Source organism: Oncorhynchus gorbuscha, linkage group LG06, assembly GCF_021184085.1.
Source record: "Oncorhynchus gorbuscha isolate QuinsamMale2020 ecotype Even-year linkage group LG06, OgorEven_v1.0, whole genome shotgun sequence".
Classification (NCBI taxonomy): Eukaryota; Metazoa; Chordata; class Actinopteri; order Salmoniformes; family Salmonidae; genus Oncorhynchus; species Oncorhynchus gorbuscha.
This window is the reverse complement of record NC_060178.1, coordinates 52,173,162-52,193,943: the sequence shown is the minus strand read 5'-3', so window position 1 is coordinate 52,193,943 and position 20,782 is coordinate 52,173,162. Positions and strand designations below refer to the sequence as shown.

The 20,782-nt window shown below is 43.4% G+C and overlaps 1 protein-coding gene across 3 annotated transcripts in view; it reads right to left on the bottom strand.

Moving 5' to 3' along the window:
• LOC124038071 (beta-1,4-galactosyltransferase 6-like) overlaps positions 1-20,782 on the bottom strand; it is a 45,743-nt gene that overhangs the window by 11,381 nt on the left and 13,580 nt on the right. Inside the window, exons 1-5 of one of the 3 annotated variants that reach the window (XM_046353497.1) lie at positions 18,708-19,009; positions 16,105-16,221; positions 7,067-7,180; positions 3,648-3,772; positions 3,324-3,440 (exon numbers count right to left, since the gene is read on the bottom strand). In XM_046353497.1, the coding sequence (XP_046209453.1) occupies positions 3,324-3,440; positions 3,648-3,772; positions 7,067-7,180; positions 16,105-16,204 (456 nt within the window). In that variant the 5' untranslated portion in view covers positions 16,205-16,221; positions 18,708-19,009. Of the gene's footprint in view, positions 1-3,323; positions 3,441-3,647; positions 3,773-7,066; positions 7,181-16,104; positions 16,222-18,707; positions 19,010-20,782 lie in introns of those variants that run through there. The other 2 variants (XM_046353498.1, XM_046353496.1) reach the window with 2 other exon arrangements.

Below are 20,782 nucleotides of genomic sequence, written 5' to 3'. Positions count from 1 at the left end.
AAGAAGAGTTAGACTAACCCTAACCCAAGTTAAATAACATGGCCCTATTGAATGGCTGGGTACCAGACTGATGGAGGGAGAAAGAAGAGTTAGACTAACCCTAACCCAAGTTAAATAACATGGCCCTATTGAATGGCTGGGTACCAGACTGATGGAGGGAGAAAGAAGAGTTAGACTAACCCTAACCCAAGTTAAATAACATGGCCCTATTGAAGGGCTTGTCCAGTGTTGCATTTCGTCAAACAAAAATAGTGACAGAAATATGTGTCAAACACCTATTTATCAGTGGCAATTGACAAGACTATAAAACAGACTAAAGAGACCCAGAAAAAAAAAGACTAAACAAAAATTATTTTTCACTTTGCTTGAGGATAATGAGACAAGACTAAAGTATGTCTGTGACTAAAATCTGACTAGTAAGTGAGAGTTTTTGGAGAGCAGTTCAGTGTCCTTTGTTTGGTCCAATCAAAAGCATGCATGACATAAGCAGAATTGTAAGGCTTCCTTATCGCAATGTGGTAGAAAATAAATACCATGCCCAGGTCATTCATGAGTCACCTCTCTGCCCAGCAACCGTTCTCCAATCTGGCAGCAACAAATCATTAATGCACATAAGACACAGGCCATGGCTACTCTTCCGATGGTATAAGCTCCCGGTAGAAAAAGGGCCACTTGACTTATGTCGATTCAAACGAGACCTAATGCAATGTTTCCATGGGAGAAAAGACAGTGTTTGCACCTACAAGATGACGGGGGGAAAATACTACCAACCTCAGACATCAATGCACATTATTCCACCATATACGCTCAGGAAATAAGAGATCGATAATCCTAGCTAATTATCTTGCTGCAACCTATCAGACCACTAACTTTAATTAGAATATAGCAACAGTATGTCAAGGGGCAGGGCTCCACACCACAACCATGGTCACATTTAGCAACCCTTTGACTTAGCTGTGCGAGTTACATCTTTTGTTGATCGCTTCAGTGCGAGCTAAAAATTCATTACATGGTCATCTCACACAAAAAAAAGTGTCTGTCTGGTGTACCAAGAAAGCCATTGGTCAACCACAGAACGTGCAGAATGCTGCAGCATGGGTACTGACCTAGACTAGACAGAGAGCAGCACACATTACACCGGTTTTAAGGTCTCTAAACTGGCTGCCTGTGAGTTTTAGAATTAAGTTTAAGATTTTTCTATTGGTTTTTAAATCAATCCATGATTGTGCACCCAAATGCATGTCAGACATGATTTTAATTTATGTACCCAGCAGGTCCCTCGGGTCCTCTGCCAGTGGCCTTTTAACTATTCCAAAGCCTAGGACCAAGAGGCATGGAGAGGCAGCCTTTAGTTATTATGCCCACACAGCCTCTGGAACAGACTGCCAGAGAACCTGAGGGGGCCGAAAATGTGGACATAATTAAAATAGATATTTTCCTGAGGGTGCTTCTTCATACAGAATCATGTAGTAATCAAAAAGTGTTAAACATATCAGAATATATTTTAGATTCTTCAGATTCCTCCCTTTGCCAAGAGCGTTAAGGCATTCTCTCAACCAGCTTCACATGGAATGCTTTTCCAACAGTCTTGAAGGAGTTCCCACATATGCTGAGCACTTGTTGGCTGCTTTTCCTTCACTCTGCAGTCCAACTCATCCCAAACAATCTCAATTGGGTTGATGTCAGGTGATTGGAGGCCAATTAATCTGATAAAATAGCCCTGACACAGTCTGGCAGTGTGTTGGGTCATTGTCCTGTTGAAAAACAAATGAAAGTGCAGCTAAGCACAAACCAGATGGGATGGCATATTGCTGCAGAATGCCGTGTTAACCATGCTGGTTAAGTGTGCCTTGAATTCTAAATAAATTACTGAGTGTCACCAGCAAAGCACCCCCACACCCCCACCTCCTCCTCCTCCATGCTTCACGGTGGGAACCACACATGCGGAGATCTGTTCACCTACTCTGCGTTTCACAAAGACACGGCGGTTGGAACCAAAAATCTCAAATTTGGACTCATCCGACCAAAGGACAGATTTCCACTGGTTTAACGTCTATTGTTCGTGATTACTTGGCCGAAGCAAGTATTTTCTTATCGGTGTCCTTTAGAAGTGGTTTCTTTGTAGCAATTCGACCATGAAGGCCTGATTCACACAGCCTTCTTTGAACAGTTGATGTTGAGATGTGGCTGTTACTTCAACTCTGTGAATAATTTATTTGGGCTGCAATCTGAGGTGCAGTTAACTCAAATGAACTTATCCTCTGAAGCAGAGATAAGTCATGAGCCATTTTCATCATAGCACTTGATGTTTTTTCTTGACATTTTCTGCATTGACTGACCTTCATGTCTTAAAGTAATGATGCAGCTGTTCTTACCATGATATGGACTTTTTACCAAATAGAGCTAGCTTCTGTATACCACCCCTACAAAGGAACCTTTAACAAGGCACACCTGTAATTTAAATGCATTCCAGTTGACTACCCTGTGAAGATGGTTGAGAGAACGCCAAGAGTGTGCAAAGCCGGCATGGCAAATGGTGGCTATTTGAAGAATCTCAAATATAAAATATATTTTGATTTGTTTAACACTTTGGTTACTACATGATTCTGTATGTGTTATTTCATAGTTTTGATGTCCTCACTATTATTCTGCGATATAGAAAATGGTTAAAAAAAATAAAGAAAAAAAGACTGGTACTGTATATATATAGTGTGTGACACCATGGGGAAAAACATTTATGAAACCAAATCATAGGCTAAGGCCACCAACTGAAAAAGGTAGTGGAACCAGTGACACGGGGAATATCTGGAGAATTGTCAAGGGGTGTGATTTTAAAGCTGCTGCTGCCAATTTGGCTTTTGGGAAGACAATCATGCGATAGGATGTTATGCCCGAAAAATATATGTTGGTAGGACAAGGCTATGTATGTTTGTGCACATCGAAGTCCGTGATTTATGTTAACTATAAGTTAATGAGGCAATAAAAAATGTGACTAATAATAAGGCATTTCTTTTACTTAAATGTCATTTTGACAATAACTAGACTAAATCAGTATTCAAATAACAAAAATGTGACTAAGACTAGACAAAAAAACAAAAAAAAAGTGCCAAAATGAACACTGGCTGGGTCCCAAACTGATAGGGGTGGGGGGGGGGGGGGGGGGGCGGAGGTCGAAGAAAGAGCAATGTGTCTACAGCTCATCATCATAGATTCTACATTTCTCACCAGCGGGTGGCAGAGTTGACAAAGTAGTGAGGCCGAATAGGATGAAGGGAGACTAAATGTGTGCAATAATAACAGAACTTGTTTAAAAGCGGTGTTACCTGCTCGATGACGTAATATGCAAACTGCAGCCTCTGTCTCTGCAGCATGGGGGTGAGGTGCTGGAACAGGATGGGAAGGTGCTCGTAGCGGTTACGGAACGGGATCAGGATGGCCACCTACACAGGGAGCAGGACCGTCAGACACACAGCATTTAGGGAGCAGACAGACCAGAGTAGAAAATCAAATGCTTCTCATAGAGAAAAGACACTGGTGTATACAAATACAGCTTACAGTTCAATTTCATTTTCTAATAGAGGAGAATAAAAGTAGTAAAACAACTGAACCGCACACATATCTCCTCAGTCATACATGTCAACATGTACCTTCCAGCGTGGTTTACAGTCCTTGGGTCTCCAGTGTCCTCCAAAGTGAACATCCAGATACTTGGAGAACTTGAGATCAATCTCCTCCATAGCGATCTGAGTCATGTTGACGTCCATAGGACCCTCTGAGAACGGACACATAAACCTTCAGTAAACACACACTGTGGGATTTTAGTCAGTCCATCCAGGATGCATTGCTTTAAAAAGAAAATAGTTGCAGGTAAAAATGCTGGATTTTTCTCCAGCATTTCGGACATTTTGCATGGCCTGTTTTTCAATGTTTTTTTGTCCAATTTGCCACAAAAATGCACTTAAGTAGAAAAATATGTTTTACATGTGGCTTGATTGAACCATTTTATGCGGTAAAAGTGTGATGAATAGTTCATTAATCTTTTTCTATTGCAGTGATTTGACAGTTTAATGCGGAAATATATATTTGATTTAACTGTGTTATAAAGAAACAAGTGCAGTGATGGTAATTGAGTAATATGGGGGAATTGTTGATTTTGCCCCCAAAAAGTTGAGCATGGAGTCAAAAAATCCTGGAGGGACTGTTTAAATAAACATTTTTCCACACCAATCAACACACAATAACCCATAACAACAAAGCTAAAACCAGGTTTTTAGAAATATAAGCAAATGTATTAACAATAAAAACAGAAATACCATATTTACGTCGGTATTCCGACCATTTGCTAAGAGACTCGAAATTGAGCGCCGGTGCATCCTGTTTCCATTGATCAATTTTGAGATGTTTCTACAACTTGATTGGAGTCCACCTGTGGTAAATTCAATTGAATGGACATGATTTGGAAAGGCACACACCTGTCTATAAGGTCCCACAGTTGACAGTGTATGTCAAAGCAAAAACCAAGCCATGAGGAATTGTCAGTAGAGCACAGGGACAGGATTGTGTCGAGGTACAGATCTGGGGAAGGATACCAAAAAAAAAAATGTCTGCAGCATTGAAGGTCCCTGGTTGGGGTCACCTTGGGGTCATGATAGGGGCTGCACCAAATGATTGATGTATTATAATTGATTATGCTTATGTTGTATTACTAGAAGGGGACGGGCTATAAGACCCTTCACCACTACATGTATAGGGTCCTGGACCACAGATTAGCAATATATGCATTATAAAAGTTTAATACTGTTCCACAGTTCTTTTCTAGTCTCTGCCTCTTATAGAAACGGTCTGAGCAGAAGTGTGAGCAATTACGGTCAAAACAGGTTGTGTGTGAGAAAGCTCCTCAAGGCTAAAAGAGACAGACACCTGCAGGGGAGTAAATAGATAAGACAAGTCAGACACCAATCAATGTAAGCCACACGTAAATGGAAATGACTGCTGAGCCCTTAGAAAACACTGGACCATTGTTCTCCTGCAAGTTTGTATATGTGGATATGCATGGGCTTGGTCTCATGAGTAGAAGGTGTTGGCTTAGGCAGTTACACCACTAGGGGTTGACTGCAAGTATATTCAAGCAACTTTTACCAGTTTCATTTTGCGGGACTTACTCTGAAACATACGTGCTGTGTTACCATTGTCAACTTCTGCCTGCAATTGCATTAATAAAGGTTTGATTGATTTACGTAAAGATATTGTCTGACTGCTGATTTCACCATTAAGCCAATTATTGACAAGAAACCTACCCCAGCATCACCAAGAACAGTGGCTTCCATCATTCTTAAATGGAATAAGTTTGGAACCACCAAGACTCTTCCTAGAGCTGGCCGGCCAGCCAAACTGAACAATCGGGGGAAAAGGGCCTAGGTCAGGGAGGTGACCAAGAACTGGATGGTCACTCTTGACAGAGCTCCAAAGTTCCTCTGTGGAGATGGGAGAATGTTCCAAAAGGACAGCCATCTCTGCAGCACCCCACCAATCAAGCCTTTATGGTAGAGTGGCCAGATGACAGCCACTCCTCAATAAAAAGGTACATAACAGCCCGCTTGGAATTTGCCAAAAGGCACCTAAAGGACTCAGACCATGAGCAACAAGATTCTCTGGTCTGATGAAACCATGATTGAACAATTTTGCCTGCATGCCAAGCGTCACATCTGGAGGAAACCTGGCACCATCCCTACGGTGAAGCATGGTGGTGGCAACATCATGCTGTGGGGATGTTTTTCAGCAGCAGGGACTGGGAGACTAGTCAGGATCAAGGAAAATATGAACGTGGCAAAGTACAGAGAGATCCTTGAGGAAAACCTGCTCCAGAGCTCTCAGGTACTCAGACTGGGAAGAAGGTTCACCTTCCATTAAGACAATGACCCTAAGCACACAGCCAAGACAAAGCAGAAGTGGCTTCGGGACAAGTCTCTGAATGTCTGAGTGGCCAGAGCACGGACGTGAACCCGATCAAACATCTCTGGAGACCTGAAAATAGCTGTGCAGCAACAATCCCCATCCAACCTGACAGAGCTTGAGAGGATCTGCAAAGAAGAATGGAAGAAACTCCCCAAATATAGTTGTGCCAAGCTTGTAGTGTCATACGCAAGAAGACTAGAGGCTGTAATCGCTGCCAAAGGTGCTTCAACAAAGTACTGAGTAAAGGGTCTGAATACTTATGTGAATGTGATGTTAGTTTTGTTTTTCATACATTTGCAAACATTCCTAAAAACCTGTTTTTGCTTCGTCATTATAGGGTATTGTGTGTAGATTGATGAGGAAAAATAACAATTTAAATCATTTTTAGAATGTGGGGATCTGAATAGTTTACGAAAACACTGTGTGTCATGAAACTCTCCTACCGTTTATCTTCAGATTTCAATGATAACAGAGGGGAAATGGGTAATGCAATACGTTTAACTGTAGCTAAAGTGCCTATGTAGATATAACCGGCATGATAAGCCACACACATCCTACAGGGAGAGACCGTGTGACAAAATGAGGAGCGAGAGAAATAGTAAGAGGACGCACAGAGACAGCAAAGAGTAGCTTATCTCATGAGTTACATAATAACATGACCTGATGATAGAAAAATTCAAGATCGGCAGGAACTGCTTCTCACGATGTTAGCTAGCAAAGCTCATGCGCAGAAACACGTCATTGGGTCTAACGGTCGTGTCGAGCAGAACTGAGCATGTGCAGGCCTGTCAAATCAAAAAGGCTCAATAGAAAGTTGTTTTTGACCATTTTAACATGTCCATTTTGTCACTTTCAGAAGGTTGTAGTAATGACAGTTTCAGCTACTTAAGACATTGGCTCAAATCTCTGTTGTCTTTAGTTTGAGAAAAAAAAAAAAAAAATACTAAGGACAGATTTTTCACTCCTCCCAGCGACTTGCCAAACCCCAGCCTGGTCTGTGGAGTCTGCGTCGCAATGCATTCCCGTAAGTATCATGCGTTTGAAAACCCCGTGGTAAAATCCTCTCAGTAGGCAAACTGATGGTTTGAAGACAAGCGTTCTGGTTACTTACTCATAGAAGGTAAGCGTTCTGGGCAGGGGAGGTTCTGGGCGTATGTGAAGTTCTCAGGGAGGTATGCGGTTGGCTGGGACATGTATTCACTGGAGTTACTGCCATCTGGGTAATCTACAGGAACACACAAGACATTCATTTATTTTTTTGATTGATTGTAGAAATTACTTTTCTATATTCCCCTTGTAGGGAGCTTAGAGCTGGATCATGCTGATTAATAGGTAGCGGAGGGGAGTAGACGGTGTCTCAACCAACATGTGACGAAGTAAAGCCAAAAATCAGAAAAACATATTGGAAGAAAAATGGGCCTAAGCCTGACCGACTCTAGCAGCGAGAGTGAGGGTCATTCTTGGGATGTTCGGCTGCCCATCTCATATTGGTTGAAGCACTGCCTACTCCCTCCACCACCTATTAAAATCAGCAAGATCCCACTCTCTCTTAACAACCTAAAAGGGAGATGATTGAGATGTCATTTAAACTCTCCCCTACATAAATATTTGGACAATGAAGCTACAACTTAATTTGGCTATACAAAATATTTCATAAGGCGACAGTATATCATGCAACATTTTCATAGATATGTTTTAAAGTTTAGAAATTGAGCGATTTACGTATCTAGTCCCCCCTTGTCAAACAGTGCCCTATGGAATTTTTGCACCCTAGGTAAATATGAACCAAAAAAGGCTGAAAAAAATGTCATATGAATCTTACCTTCTATTTAAAATGGTTCAAAAACAGTCCGTAGGAAAAAAATATTTTGTTAAAAAAACATGCATTGTCCGTGTGGCTCAGTTGGTAGAGCATAGTGCTTGCAACACCACGTTTGTGGGTTCAATTCCCACGGGGACCCAGTATGAAAATAAAACAAATATGAACATGTATGCGCTCACTACTGTAAAATCACTCTAGATAAAAGCGTCAGATAAATAACCATTTTTAAAAATGTAAATAAGACTATTATTGGCACCCCAGCATTTAGTACTTTGTGCACCCTCCCTTTGCCAAGATAACAGTTCTCAGTCGTCTCCTTCAACCAGGATCTCAGCGATCACTGCCTCATCGCCTGTATCCTCCATGGAGCCGCAGTCAAACGACCACCCCTCATCACTGTCAAACGCTCCCTAAAATACTTCTGAGAGCAGGCCTTTCTAATCGACCTGGCCCGGGTATCCTGGAAGGATATTGACCTCATCCCGTCAGTTGAGGATGCATGGTCATTCTTTAAAAGTAACTTCCTCACCATTTTAGATAAGCATGCTCCGTTCAAAAAATGCAGAACCAAGAACAGATACAGCCCTTGGTTCACTCCAGATCTGACTGCCCTCGACCAGCACAAAAACATCCTGTGGCGGACTGCAATAGCATCGAATAGCCCCCGTGATATGCAACTGTTCAGGGAAGTCAGGAACCAATACACGCAGCCAGTCAGGAAAGCTAAGGCCAGCTTCTTCAGGCAGAAGTTTGCATCCTGTAGCTCCAACTCCAAAAAGTTCTGGGACACTGAAGTCCATGGAGAACAAGAGCACCTCCTCCCAGCTGCCCACTGCACTGAGGCTAGGAAACACGGTCTCCACCGATAAATCCATGATTATCGAAAACTTCAATAAGCACTTCTCAACGGCTGGCCATGCCTTCCGCCTGGCTACTCCAACCTCAGCCAACAGCTCCGCCCCCCCCCCGTAGCTCCTCACCCAAGCCTCTCCAGGTTCTCCTTTACCCAAATCCAGATAGCAGATGTTCTGAAAGAGCTGCAAAACCTGGACCCGTACAAATCAGCTGGGCTTGACAATCTGGACCCGCTATTTCTGAAACTATCTGCCGCCATTGTCGCAACCCCTATTACCAGCCTGTTCAACCTCTCTTTCATATCGTCTGAGATCCCCAAGGATTGGAAAGCTGCCGCAGTCATCCCCCTCTTCAAAGGGGGAGACACCCTGGACCCAAACTGTTACAGACCTATATCCATCCTGCCCTGGCTATCTAAGGTCTTCGAAAGCCAAGTCAACAAACAGGTCACTGACCATCTCGAATCCCACCGTACCTTCTCCGCTGTGCAATCTGGTTTCCGAGCCGGTCACGGGTGCACCTCAGCCACACTCAAGGTACTAAACGATATCATAACCGCCATCGATAAAAGACAGTACTGTGCAGCAGTCTTCATCGACCTCGCCAAGGCTTTCGACTCTGTCAATCACCATATTCTTATCGGCAAACTCAACAGCCTCGGTTTTTCGGATGACTGCCTTGCCTGGTTCACCAATTACTTTGCAGACAGAGTTCAGTGTGTCAAATCGGAGGGCATGCTGTCCGGTCCTCTGGCAGTCTCTATGGGGGTGCCACAGGGTTCAATTCTCGGGCCGACTCTTTTCTCTGTGTAGATCAATGATGTTGCTCTTGCTGCGGGCGATTCCCTGATCCACCTCTACGCAGACGACACCATTCTATATACTTTCGGCCCGTCATTGGACACTGTGCTATCTAACCTCCAAACGAGCTTCAATGCCATACAGCACTCCTTCCGTGGCCTCCAACTGCTCTTAAACGCGAGTAAAACCAAATGCATGCTTTTCAACCGATCGCTGCCTGCACCCGCATGCCCGACTAGCATCACCACCCTGGATGGTTCCGACCTTGAATATGTGGACATCTATAAGTACCTAGGTGTCTGGCTAGACTGCAAACTCTCCTTCCAGAACCACATCAAACATCTCCAATCGAAAATCAAATCAAGAGTCGGCTTTCTATTCCGCAACAAAGCCTCCTTCACTCACGCTGCCAAGCTTACCCTAGTAAAACTGACTATCCTACCGATCCTCGACTTCGGCGATGTCATCTACAAAATGGCTTCCAACACTCTACTCAGCAAACTGGATGCAGTCTATCACAGTGCCATCCGTTTTGTCACTAAAGCACCTTATACCACCCACCACTGCGACTTGTATGCTCTAGTCGGCTGGCCCTCACTACATATTCGTCGCCAGACCCACTGGCTCCAGGTCATCTACAAGTCCATGCTAGGTAAAGCTCCGCCTTATCTCAGTTCACTGGTCACGATGGCAACACCCATCCGTAGCACGCGCTCCAGCAGGTGTATCTCACTGATCATCCCTAAAGCCAACACATCATTTGGCCGCCTTTCGTTCCAGTACTCTGCTGCCTGTGACTGGAACGAATTGCAAAAATCGCTGAAGTTGGAGACTTTTATCTCCCTCACCAACTTCAAACATCAGCTATCTGAGCAGCTAACCGATCGCTGCAGCTGTACATAGTCTATAGGAAAATAGCCCACCCATTTTCACCTACCTCATTCCCATACTGTTTTTTATACTGTTTTTATTTATTTATTTTTCTGCTCTTTTGCACACCAATATCTCTACCTGTACATGACCATCTGATCATTTATCACTCCAGTGTTAATCTGCAAAACTGTATTATTCGCCTACCTCCTCATGCCTTTTGCACACATTGTATATAGACTGCCCATTTTTTTTCTACTGTGTTATTGACTTGTTAATTATTTATTCCATGTGTAACTCTGTTGTCTGTTCACACTGCTATGCTTTATCTTGCCCAGGTCGCAGTTGCAAATGAGAACTTGTTCTCAACTAGCCTACCTGGTTAAATAAAGGTGAAATAAATAAAAAATATATAATGTTTGATGAGGTGGGAGAACACATAGGAAGATATTTCAGACCATTCCTCCATACAGAAACTCTACAGGTCCTTCAGAGTCATTGGTCTTCACTTGTAGACTCTCCTCTTCAGTTCACCGGGATGGCCATTGCAAAAGCTTGATTCTATGGTCAGTGAACCATTTGTGTGTGGATTTGGAGGTATGCTTTGGATCGTTATCCTGCTGGAAGATCCAACAACGGCCCAGTTTTAGCCTGCTGGCAGAGGCTGATGGGGTTTGGCCTAAAATCTCCTGGTATTTGATGAGTCCATGACCCTATGTATCCTAACAAGGTTCCCAGGGCCTTTGGAAGTAAAACAGCTCCACCACCATAATTCACAGTGGGGATTAGGTCATTTTCTGGCTCTTTTTATGCCCACCTCTGGTGTTTGTTGCCAAAAAGCTCTATTTCAGTCTCATCAGACAATACAACCTGGTTCCAATCCAAGTTCCAATGCCCTTTAGTAAACTCCAGGCACTTACATTTGTGGTTTGGTGACAGCAGAGGCTTTCTGGCAACCCATCCAAAGAACTTGCTGGCATGGAGGTGGCATCTAATTGTAGTTTTGGAGACTTTGTGACCCCAAGATGTAACCAACTTCTGCAATTCTACAACTGTAATCAGAGATTTTTCTGCCACTTCAACCATCCTTCTCACTGTGTGTGGAGGGAAAAAAAATACACTTGCGTTCTCTTCCAGGCAAGTTCATCACAGCTCCATTTTTTTTTTACATTTCTTAATTATTGCCCCAATAGTGGAGATGGGTATTTTCAGGCATGAAGCTATCTTTTTATAGCCATTGCCTGACTTGTGAAGGTCAACAAACTTTTGTCTAATTTCATGTGTTTGTTCTCTGGCCATTCCCATGTTGATGGATGACTAAGAGAGTTTAGCCTGTGTGTCAACTCATATTTATACCCCAGTGAAACAGGAAGTCATGGTTGACCACTTAAGAGCTCCCAAAGAATTTAAAAAAGGGTCAAATCATCAATCGGTATATACATCAATTCTATTTTGTTCATCAGAATTTCAAGGTGTGCCAACAAGTTATCCCTGATGTCCTTACACAGCTCTCTGGTCTTGGCCATTGTGGATAGTTTGGAGTCTGTTTGATTGAGTGTGTGGACAGGTGTCTTTTATACAGCTAACGAGTTCAAACAGGTGCAGTTAATACAGGTAATGTCTGGAGAACAGGAGGGCTTCTTAAAGAAAAACTAACATGTCTGTGAGAGCCGGAATTCTTACTGGTTAGTAGGTGATCAAATACTTATGTCATGCAATAAAAGGCTAATTAATTACTTAAAAATCATACAATATGATTTTCTGGATTTTTGGTTTAGATTCCGTCTCACAGTTGAAGTGTACCTGTGATATAAATTACAGACCTCTACATGTTTGTAAGTAGGGAAACCTACAAAAATCGGCAGTGTGTCAAATACTTGTTCTCCCCACTGTAGGAAGTGCTCAGAAACATATTCTATTCTTATTTACAATAACAGTGTCTCAAATGACAATATATCATTTATATTGCAGTGGTCTAAGACACTGCATCTCAGTGCAAGAGGCTTCACTGCAGTACCTGGTTCGAATCCAGGGTGTATCACATCCGGCCGTGATTGGGAGCCCCAAAGGGCGGCGCATAATTGGCCCAGGTTAGTCTGGGTTTGGCCCTCATTGTAAATAAGAATTTGCTCTTAACTGATTTGCCTAGTTTGTCGTCACAAGCTTGATGTGCCTACAGAGGAGTATTTTCTGTAATAAAGCCCTTTTGTAGCTGGGCCCGGCTCCCCAGTGGCTGGGCCCGGCTCCCCAGTGGACGGGCCCGGCTCCCCAGTGGACGGGCCCGGCTCCCCAGTGGACGGGCCCGGCTCCCCAGTGGACGGGCCCGGCTCCCCAGTGGACGGGCCTATGCCCTACAAAGGCCACCTACGGCTGCACCCCTACCCAGTCATGTGAAATCCATAGATTAGGGCCAAATGAATTTATTTCAATTGACTGACTTCCTTATATGAACTATAACTCAGTAAATTCTTTGAAATGGTTGCATGTTGTGTTGATAATTTTTGTTCAGTATACTTATGGCACCTTGAAATGGGGGGGGTTGTTAGTGCTTTCATTTCTAAAACAGATATGTATGAAAATACCCTCAAATAAAAAAGGTGACATTCTGTACTGTTGCCTCATATGAAACATTCAATCTGAAATCCAAATTAAAAGTTAACTGGTTAAGACAGGAGGTGGAGGGGAGTGGACAGCAGTTAGACCAACGTGACAAAGTCCAGCCAAAAATCACAAGAACCTCAGAAGGAAAATAGTAGCAACTGCAGACCCTTTAGTACTTGGCAAGATGGCGCCGACAGAGATGGTCACTTCGCTTCGAGTCCTTAGGAAATTATGCAGTAGTGTTTTTTATGTATTATTTCCTACATTTTTAGCCCAGAAAATCTTAAGTGTTATTACATATATCCAATAGTTCATCCTGGCTGTAAGAGCGACGTCAACTTACCAACATTACGCCCAGGAATAAGACTTTCCCGAAGCGGATCCTTTGTTCGGACCTCCACCCTGGAAATGGGATCTAAACCCAGAGGGCGACCCAAAACAACATCGCCGCAGAAGTAGACGGAGCAGCCTCCTGGTCAGACTTTGAAAACGTGCACACCACCCAACGCTTCCGTATATTACTCGCCAATGTCCAGACTCCAGGCAACAAGGTGGACGAAATTAGGATACGGGTTGCCTTAGAGAGACAGAGATTGTAGCATTCTCCGTTTCGTGGAAACATGGCTCTCGTTGAATGTTGTTGGAGTCAGTACAGCCTCCGGGTTTCTTCCATGCGTCACGCCAACAGATACAAACATATCTCTGGTAAGAATAAGGGCGGGGGTGTGTGCTTCATGATTAACGACTCATGGTGTAATCATAAACTGCCTTAATTTTGCTGGACCCCAGGAAGAGTAGCTGCTGCTTTGGCAGAAGCTAATGGGGATCCATAGTAAATGCAAATAACATACAGGAACTAAAGAATCTCTGTCCACCACACCTATAATTCCTTACAAATCAAATGCTGACCACATTATTGCCTAAGAGAATTATTGTCAGTTATAATCCCAGCTGTGCATATCCCCCACTCAAGCAGATACCACAACGGCCCTCAAGGAACTTCACTGGAAAACATATATCCTGAGGCTGCATTTATTGTAGCTTGGGATTTTAACAAGGCAAACTTGAGAACAAGGCTACCTAAATTCTATCAACATAATGATTGCAGCACTCGTGTGGGCAGTACACTGGACCACTGCTACTCTAACTTCCGCAATGCATACAAGGCCCTCCCCGCTCTCCCTTCGGCAAATCCGACCACGACCCATTTTGCTCCTGCCGTCCTATAGGCAGAAACTCAAACAGGATGTACCCATGACTATAACCATTCAACGCAAACCACAGCATTTAACCATGGAAAGATGACTGGGAATATCAACAGTGTAGTTATTCCCTCCGCAAGGCAATTAAACAAGTGCCACCGACACAGCCGGCTACCAAGGACTGCGGTAATCCCCTCCTTCTCCGTGGCCGATGTGAGTAAGACATTTAAACGTGTTAACCCTGACAAGGCTGCCGGCCCATACGGCATCCCTAGCCACGTCCTCAGAGTATGCACAGCTGGCTGGTGTATTTACGGACATATTCAATCAATCCCTATCCAAGTCTGCTGTCCCCACATGCTTCAAGATGGCCACCATTGTTCCTGTAACCAAGAAGGCAAAGGTAACTGAACTAAATGACTATCGCCCCGTAGCACTCACTTCTGTCATCATGAAGTGCTTTGAGAGGCTAGTCAAGGATCATATCACCGTCAATTTACCGGCCGCCCTAGACCCACTTCAATTTGCTTACTGCCCCAATAGGTCCACAGATGATGCAATCGCCATACCACAGCCCTATCCCATCTGGATAAGAGGAATACTCATGTTAGAATGCTGTTAATTGACTACAACTCAGCATTTAACACCAGAGTACCCTCCAAGCTTATCATTAAGCTTGAGGCCCGGGGTCTCAACCCCACCCTGTGCAATTGGGTCCTTGACTTTCTGATGGGCAGCCCCCAGGTGGTTATGGTAGGAAACAATATCTCCACTTCGCTGATCCTCAACACCGGGGCCCCACAAGGGTGCGTGCTCAGGCCCAAGTGTACTCCCTGTTCACCAAATACTGCGTGGCCATGCACGCCTCCAACTCAATCATCAAGTTTGCAGACGACACTACAGTAGTGGGCTTGACTACCATCAACAACGAGACAGCCTATAGGGAGAAGGTTAGGGCACACGGAGTGCGGTGTCAGGAAAACATCCTCTCACTCAACTTCAACAAAACAAAGGAGATGGCAGAGGAAACACCTCACTATCCACAGTTCCTCAGCGTATACATTACAGACAAACAAATGGTCCACTCACAGACTGTGTTGAAGAAGGTGCAACAGCGCCTCTTCAACCTCAGAAGGCTGAAGAAATTTGGCTCGTCACTGAAAAACCCGAAACTTTGACAGACGCACAATTGAGAACATCCTGTCGGGCTGTATCACCGTCTGGTACGGCAGCTGCACCTCCCTCAACTGCAAGGCTCTCCAGAGGGTGGTGCAGTCTGCACAACACATCAGGAGGGGCAAACTACCTGCCTTCCAGGACAACTACAGCACCGGAGGTCATAGGAAGGCCAAAAAGATAATCAAGGACAACAGCCACCCGAGCCACTCCCTGTTCACCCCGCTACCATCCAGAAGGCGAGGTCAGTACAGGTGCATCAAAGCTGGGACCGAGAGTCTGAAAAACAGCTTCCATCTCAAGGCCATCAGACTGTAAAACAGCAATCACTAACTCAGAGGCTGCTGTCTACATACAGACTCAAAATCATTGGCCACTTTAATAAATTGATCACTAGTCACTTTAAATAATGGCACTTTAACAATGCATCTTACATTGCTCATCTGTATAGGAGTATATAAAGCATCTTATACCATCTATTACAGCTTGCCTACGGCGCTCAGCCAGCACTCATCCATATAGTTATACATATTCTGATTTCATCCCTTTAGATGTGTGTATTAGGTAGTTGTTGTGGAATTGTTAAGATGACTTATTAGATATTAATGCACTGTCAGAAGCACAAGCATTTTGCTACACTCATTAACATCTGCTAACCATGTGTATGTGCACAATAACATTTTCTTTGATTTTCAGAATTTGAGCGAGGGCCAATCTTGTGATTTAAAGGCTGCCCATCGTGTCATGTTGGTTAAAGTGTTGTCTTGTCTACTACCCTCGTAAGATTGGAGACCCCGTCTGGCTCACCTCCTACCAAACTCACCTGTGCCGTTGAGAGTACTGTTCTTATTGGTGTAGAGTCTGATCATCTGACCAATGGTCCTCACATTATCCCTCAACATGATGCCCTGGGCCTGCACCATGAAGAAGTAGGTGTTGGCTGGAGAGAGGGATTGAGACAGGGAGAGCGGGAGGGGAGGGTGAGGAAAAGGAGGGAGAGAGACATAGGAAAGAGAGGGACAAAAGGAAAGAGAGTGCAATCACTTTAGTCTGACTGGTTCAATTACACCCCCCTCACGTATCAGTCCACAACAGTAAATTTGCTGACTGCGCATGTCGTCAGCGTAAAAGCTTTCCCTCTCCCAGTCGCTTGGCCATAAAGGACAGTTTAACTCCGTCCTAGCAGCTAAAGCTTTCCCTCTCCCAGTCTCTTGGCCATAAAGGACAGTTTAACTCCGTCCTAGCAGCTAAAGCTTTCCCTCTCCCAGTCTCTTGGCCATAAAGGACAGTTTAACTCCGTCCTAGCAGCTAACAGTGATGAGACACAGGGAGGAGAGATAAGCGGCAGGAAATCCCGGTCTCTGGCTACGTCCTAAATAGAGACCTATAGCTTATATAGCGCACCTCACCCTACAGGCCCCAGTCAAAAGTTGTGTCTATTCAGGACGCAGTCTCAGTCCCACTCCCAGCCTAGAGGCTGCTAGGGGCTCGGATTCATTTAACATTTACCACTACTGCAGCAAAACAGCCAGGGCACGCACACACTTCAGCTTCACATCAGCTAAGGTTACACACTCACGCATCTCATCAACTCACACACCCATCTCATCAATGACGAACACAGGCACCAAACTCACACACAGACACCACACACTCCCAGCCCCGCACACCATCTGATCTATCAACCATTACAGAGGACCGGTCAAGCACTTATACACTGAAACACCAACTAATAGGTCTGGCCGATATACCGTATTTTCCAACATACCGGTACTGATGCACGGACCGGTATGAGTTTTTAACTTTACTTTCTATAATGGTATTTCAATGTTTGCTTTGTTAAATGTGATGTGCAACTCCGGCGTGTAGAATACCATTTTTTTACCCCATTTTCTACTGAGTCATCTCTCTCCCTATCCTCCTGCATGCTGCTAACCACACCAAGCCCTGACACTCCAGGAGATAGTAGTTGCTTCACAACTTGCCGTTCATTCTGAATGGTCAGATGGATGCAACAAAGTGTTATATAATTACACTATTCGTTTGTGTAACTACTGTCTGCTAGTTTTGTTTTTTTCTTTGCAATGTGTTGCTAAAATTACTTAGCCGCTAATGCTAATCGCTAGCTAGCTGGCTTGCTAAATATACTAAGAGTCAGAGTAGCCGTAACTAGCTAGCTAATACTGCCTGGTACTATTGCCTAGATAAGATACCGTTGCACAAACATGCTTATCAGAAAGGAATAGGCTAAGCATGATTATGTTGTTTAGCTTGCGAGCCAACAAAACTTGTGATCTAATATCTAATTAGGGACCCCTGGAAACACTGACCAACACTTTGGTTCCTACTCTGTCAATAATTCCTCCCTGGCTTATTAATTCATTGCCATGTCAAACAACAATGTATTCTAGGTCCTGCCTACTATATAATTAGAATTGTTATATTTCCAAGATTCCAAAAGTTCACCAATTAATTAAACTAGGACTAGATTTGGCCCATATCATGACAGTGTGGAAATAATTTTCTTATTTTTGTTGGGAGTATAAATGGAGAAAGCCCCCACTGAAATCACATAATGTGTGTGTTGCCACCCTTGGGTCATGAACTACTCAAAGCATATTTAGACATTGTATTATTTAACTAAATAGTCATACTGTCAAATGTATTAAAAAAATAAATAGTAATATGATATTTTGTCCATATTGTCCAGCTCTACCAACTAATACATTCACAGAAGCCTAGTTGAGAAGCCTTCTGAGGCTAAATAACCAGATTTCAACCAACATATCTGACTAGCCTGTATCCCAGCAACAGCATAAAGCAAATATCCCCTTGTTACTGTTATTAGAGACCGAATCAGATTTAACAAGAGAGTATTACAATTCAATTAAATTATTAGATTGGACAGGTAGGCCAATCTCAGAGTTTGAATCACCTAACATTTGCATATCAGGGTCAGTGCTGTGCCCTTTCACCACAACTTGGGTGGTACCACACTTATGTAAAGCAATGCAAAAGCACAGTCCACTGTCACACAGACACACACTCCCGATGAGAAGGTGTGTGTGTGTGTGTGACATCATACACCACGCTCTCTGTGCTGACCATATCTGACTAATAATGACTGACCAATTGACCATATAATCCAGCATTATCACCTTGTTAGCCTACATAGTGACACTGTCTCAGATACTGGACATACACATCTGATATTAAAAAATAGATACTCAGGAATAACATGGGATATTAAACAGAGGATAACCTATGGGAGTTCCACAGGATATGAAAAAGAAAGCTGGTGTTCGACGGCTCAGAGGATGACAATGCATTCTCCAGACCGACTGACCTTCTCAGATATTACCTGTATTAAATGGTATTTTCCCATGTCTGTCTACTATACTACACATATAGCTGGCAGTGGTTTACCTTTTTGATGTTATCAAAAACAAAACAATCTAGTCCTAATCTTTCGAGTACTGGTTGAAGGACATACATTTGAAATTTGTTTTTGTTCTCAGACAGTTGTGTCACATAGCTACGCTGTGGAGATGTGGAGGGCGAGAGCGACAGCCTTGAGCGACAGGTAACTGCCAAAATAAGGGGAACACTTGAGTAAATGAGGGATACAAAGTATATTGAAAGCAGGTGCTTCACACAGGTGTGGTTCCTGAGTAAATTAACATCCCATCATGCTTAGGGTCATGTATAAAATGCTCGGCAGGTCATTATTTTGGTTATAGTGGCTATACCCCCTTGACAATGCCCCCCCCCACAGAGCACAAGTGGTCAATGAACGGTTTGATGAGCATAAAAACGATGTAAACCATATGCAATGGCCGTCTCAGTCCCCAGATATCAACCCATGGGAGAATCTGGAGCAGCCAACAAAAACACCACATTTCTTGTGGAAGAATGGTGTCGGATCCGTCCAATAGAGATCCAGACATGTAGAATCTATGCCATGGTGCATTGAAGCGGTTCTCGCTCGTGGTGGCCCAATACCCTATTCAGACCTAACGTTGGTGTTTCCTTTATTTTGGTAGTTCTGTACCTGCCCCCACCCAGAAGACCTGCTCTGGCTGCTCAGCTCCTCCTGTTGACCATCTGAACCTCCCTCTGCTCAAGCCTTGTGCCAGACTGTCTCGCCATGTGTTGGAGGATCGCACTACTCAAAACTTCTTAAGTTCAAACCTATACTCATGTCGTTCATACTTTAATTGATGTTTGTTTTGCTTTTCAAGCATTTTAAAATGTGTTTATTTGTACAGTGGGTATAAGTATTCACCCCTGGATTTTTTTCACATTTTGTTGTATTACAAAGTCAGATTGAAAGAAGATAGATTATCATTAGTCTACACAAGATGCTCCATAATGTCAAAGTGAAATGAAAAGCCTACAAATGTTTACGAATAAATAAACCTTTTATAAAATAGTTGTTGCATAACTCTATGCACGAGAACTGCTTTGAACAATCTCAACAAACAAAAATCTTTACTGGAAGAACTGTGCAGATGCAAAGTCTGGTAACAGAATTATGGTAAAATAATTTGAGATCACATTTTCCAAAGAATATCTGCTCCGAATTAAGATTAAACGATATCTGAAGAAAGAATGTGGTGTCAGCTATGACATGACACCTTGAGTTATATATATTTGTTTTATATATATATATATAGATTTCTGGTTATGAAGTAGACTTAGATACAGTAACAGAATAACATCATGGGTCCCTGATCAGTACTATAGAGAAGCATTATTATGGATATGAATAAAAATGTTCTTCATTGTGATGTATCCTGAATAGTTACAAAGGTAGAAATATACAAGAGACCACATTTGGTTGGTCTGGACCAGACCCAATCTGAAACCAATCACGGACATCTATGTTTCACAAGCTTGAACACAGAGTACAGCACAGTACAGTGCATTATACTGCACTCTACTGTTCTGCACTCTACTGTTCTGCACTCTACTGTTCTGCACTCTACTGTTCTGCACTCTACTGTTCTGCACTCTACTGTTCTGCACTCTACTGTTCTGCACTCTACTGTTCTGCACTCTACTGTTCTGCACTCTACTGTTCTGCACTCTACTGTTCTGCACTCTACTGTTCTGCACTCTACTGTTCTGCACTCTACTGTTCTGCACTCTACTGTTCTGCACTCTACTGTTCTGCACTCTACTGTTCTGCACTCTACTGTTCTGCACTCTACTGTTCTGCACTCTACTGTTCTGCACTCTACTGTTCTGCACTCTACTGTTCTGCACTCTACTGTTCTGCACTCTACTGTTCTGCACTCTACTGTTCTGCACTCTACTGTTCTGCACTCTACTGTTCTGCACTCTACTGTTCTGCACTCTACTGCATTGTACTTTCCAAACTTGCGAAACAGACATCTATGATTGGTTCAGATTTGGTCCTGCCAGGGCGGAGTGACCAAATTTCAACATCCATGGACGTTGAGTACGGTTGCATCACTGCCTTGTATGGCAACTACTCG